General features: G+C 36.2%; 1 protein-coding gene across 1 annotated transcript; it reads right to left on the reverse strand.

The window, feature by feature from the left end:
- Positions 1-351: 351 nt before the first annotated feature.
- On the reverse strand, positions 352-3,780 carry LOC141702080 (uncharacterized). The gene is made up of 4 exons (XM_074505782.1): positions 3,245-3,780; positions 1,317-3,146; positions 1,107-1,221; positions 352-1,029 (listed from the first exon to the last, which is right to left on the reverse strand). The coding sequence occupies exons 1-4, from the start codon at positions 3,778-3,780 to the stop codon at positions 352-354; spliced, it is 3,159 nt and encodes a 1,052-aa protein (XP_074361883.1).
- Positions 3,781-4,323: the final 543 nt, after the last annotated feature.

Below are 4,323 nucleotides of genomic sequence, written 5' to 3' on the forward strand. Positions count from 1 at the left end.
ATTAATTACAGTCAAGCATAAATAATAAATTGTAAAATCAGCAAGTACGAATACAACTATACAAGAACAATAATTTACCTAAACTGCAATCAGTAATTAATCACATCCGAAATAACTCTAAAGTATTTTATAGAAGTACAATTAAATAATGCAAAATAATTAAAGAAAAAATAATGCCATCAATCAGTAATTATGGATGAACTACTTATATGATTATAACAATGCAAAACAAAAGAAAAAAAAATTAACAATATATTTTACACATTATAACACAATTAAAGGCAAATATATATGGTTCATTCAGTCATTCAAATTCCCATTTAGATATATATTTTACATAAAGCTACATCATCAGTCAGTAACGACATTAGGTGCAGGAGTTTTAGTAGCAGTATTTTTAATCCAAATTCCCTCAACATTAGGTCTAGCAGTATGAGCGACATCATCAGTAGTGACATCAGTTGCGGGGATTTCAGTGCAGAATGGGGGATGTTCCATGATCGTGTCTCCTAAATCATCTTTATTATACAATTCTTGGTAGTCTCGAGTTGTGGAGGACAGAACAATAGACCAGGTAGCATCAACGGGATCTTCAAGGTAAAATACTTTCTTGACTTGGTCAACAGAAACATATTTATCTTTTTTGTGACCTTGTCGACTAAAATCCACAAGTGTGAACCCAAGATCATCAACCCTTATTCCTTTATCATTACTTGCCCATTTACACAGGAACAAGGGAGCTTTGAATGCATGGTAGTCTAATTCCCATATCTCTTGTATGATACCGTAAAATGTCAAATCACTTTCTACGGGGTTCAAGTCCTTGGCACTAGAAACCTGGACCACTTTAGCAATGACAGACACCCCGCTATTTTGAACAACGCGTATGTCATCTCGTTCCTTTGTAAAATATCGCACTCCATTCACTAGATAACCTTGATAAGTTAGTACTGAAAATGATGGCTTGGCTGTGAGCCATCTTATCGTATCTGAAACACCTTTGTTGTTCTCCCTTAGTTCATCATTCACCTACAGATATGATAAGTAATTTTAAATCCTAAATAGCTAATAGTCGTCATTACACTACAGATCAAAGAACCTAATACAACACTGAATTTGTTTTGAAACCAATCAGCAAAGAGCCGATTGTGCTCTCTCATGAGCCAATGTAAGCTTTTCCTTTTCCCTCGGTGAATTTCTTCAAGAAATTCCTTATACATTCTGAAAAATGCATATGGAATGATATATTAAAGACACATTACAAGACTAATTACTGGATAATGAGGAATTGAAAACAACAAACTGCATAAACTCACAGAATATATGGAAACACTTCAGCGTTGTTTAGAAGGATATGTAGATGTGCTTCATCTCGCTCCTTCTCTTCCACTGATTTTATTATCACAGCGAATAATGGACCTGATATCTTATTATCTTGGTCCTTTGGAAGACCGGCAGTGGAGTAATTCTGACTAAGAAACTCGATGCAGAATTCTACGGACTCTTCTCCAAGGTAACTCTCTGCCATACAACCTTCGGGATAATAACGGTTTCGAACATAACTCTTTAGTACTTTATTAAACCGTTCAAACGCATACATCCACCTATAAAATACTGGTTCACATAAGCGTAGTTCCTGGACCAAGTGGACTACTATATGTACCATTACATCAAAAAATGACGCATGGAAAACCTTTTCTAGATCACACAAGATTAGTATAACATCTGACTGCAGCTTATCCAGTTTTGACACGTCTACTACTTTGTTGCACAAAGCATTAAAAAAGAAACACAATCTAATAATTGTGACCCTAACATGCTTCGGAAGAACGGAGCGTATTGCAACCGAGAGTAATTGTTGGAGAAGAATGTGGCAATCATGTGATTTCAGCCCATAAATATTCAAATCAGGCATGGAAACACAATTTTTTATGTTCGATGCATGTCCGTATGGAAGTTTCATCGACATTAATGATGACAAGAAAGTCCTTTTTTCTGTCTTTGACAAAGTAAAGGGAGAAGGAGGCAAATAGGTTTTCTTTACTCCTACTTGGGGAGCCAAATCAGATCTAACGCCCATTTCCATCATATCACGACGGGCTGCCGCACTATCCTTTGTCCTATGGCGCATATTTAGTAAAGTGCCAATCAAACTATCACATACATTCTTCTCGACATGCATGACATCAATACAGTGCCTAACACGGTGAAATTTCCAGTATTCTAACTCGAAAAATACTGACTTTTTCTTCCATGGACTTTCAACCTTCTTTGCCTTCTTCATTTTCTTCCCAAATTCAAATTTGATTTGTTCTTTCTCTGCTAACACTTCTTCTCCGGATAGGGTTCGACGCGGCTTCCCAAACTCTTGTTGTCCATTAAAAGCAGCCTTCTGCCTTCTATAAGGATGATGTAGAGGCAAATATTGATGATGCCCTTGGTAGCACATTTTCCTACTATGAGTCAAAAATTTAGCTACGGTGTCATCTCCACAAACTGGACAACACTTATAACCCTTATTAACGTAGCTAGATAAATTTGCGTAAGCAGGGAAGTCATTTATCGTCCACATTAAAACTGCTTTTAAAGTGAAAAATGATTTGTTATACGCGTCATACATATTTGGTTCCCCTTCCTTCCAAAGTTTTTTTAAATCATCAATCATCGGTTGTAAGTAGATATCGATGTTATTACCAGGCTCATGCGGACCAGGGACCAATATCGACAACATCATAAATTTTCTTTTCATACATAACCAGGGAGGAAGATTGTAAGTCACCAATATGACTGGCCAGCAACTATATCTATTAGATAGGCCATTATTGTGCGGGTTTATACCATCCGCCGATAAAGCCAAGCGAAGGTTTCTCGGTTCACTACCAAAGGATGGCCACCTATAATCTATATTTTTCCAAGATGGAGAGTCGGCTGGATGTCGCATTTTACCATCTTGTGTCCGCTGTTGCGCATGCCAACACATTAGTTTAGCGGTGGAAGGAGATTTAAACATACGTTTAAATCTAGGAATTATTGGAAAATACCACATGACTTTGGCTGGAAGATTAATCCTCTCTTCACCTTTCTTTGTCAACTTCCACCGAGAAAGTCGACACTTAGGACACTTGGTTGCATCAGCATGTACACCCCTGTACAGTACACAGTCATTCGGACATGAATGGAACTTTATATACTCTAGACCTAAATTGGAGAGGGTTTTTTTTGCTTCATATGCATTACTAGGTACACATTATCTTTGGGAAGTAGAGACCCAACAGAAGAAAGGAGGTCAGTGAAGGCACTATCGGTAATACCAAACCTAGATTTCCAGTTATGCAACTTCAACATCGACTCTAACTTAGTACAGTCACTACCCTCATATAGAGGTTGCTCAGCATTGGCTACGAACCTCCTAAACTGATATAAATCATTATCATATTGACTCGAGTTATATGCCGCTTCACAAACATCAACAGTTTCCGAAGCAGCGACATGCTCCTGATCTTGCTCTGACGCTTCATCAGAGGCTTGCTCAGGAGGTGGGTCTGGAGCTTGCTCTTCAGGTGGACAACTAGCACTTGAAGATTTAGGACCCGTAGAAGCAGTCTCCCCGTGCCAAACCCAATGCACATAACCTAGACAAAAGCCATTATCATAGATATGGCCCCTGATTGTTTTTATAGAGAATTTTTTAAAATTGGCGCATCGTCCACAAGGGCAAGGAATTTTGTTACGATCTTCAGAATTTTCTTCATCATATATCAAAAAGTTTTCCACCCCCATTTCAAATGCTAAAGAATCCCTATCTTGCAAAATCCATGTCTTATCCATCAAATTTCCCTACCTGATAGCCACTATAAATATTAAAAATCCAACACATACCTATTTATAATTATTTAATAAAAGTCATATCAAATTTGTGTTGGTTACTGTAGGGATTAATTATATAAACTTAGAAAGGAGTAAATACCTTGATATCATAATAATTTATAGTACTAATTCATTACTCTAAGATCCTATACATATACCCAATTAATTACAAAACTAGACTAAATTTATAAACTAGACTAAATTAAACCAAGATAATTAAAACAAATTAAACCAAGATATTTGAAAATATCACATAATTAAAAACCAATAATTCCAACATTCACAGCCCAGACAATTGTTAAATTTCCTTCACATAAATAAAACTCAGTGAGAACTTGAGTATTGAAACAAATTCAGCCCATAAATAAATAAATTAAAATTATCTGTTACTTGTATCTGTGAGAAGGATAATTATACAAAACAATTACTATAATACAACACAAGTAATAGATAGTT

This window comes from Apium graveolens, chromosome 2 (assembly GCF_009905375.1).
Source record: "Apium graveolens cultivar Ventura chromosome 2, ASM990537v1, whole genome shotgun sequence".
NCBI classification, from domain to species: Eukaryota; Viridiplantae; Streptophyta; class Magnoliopsida; order Apiales; family Apiaceae; genus Apium; species Apium graveolens.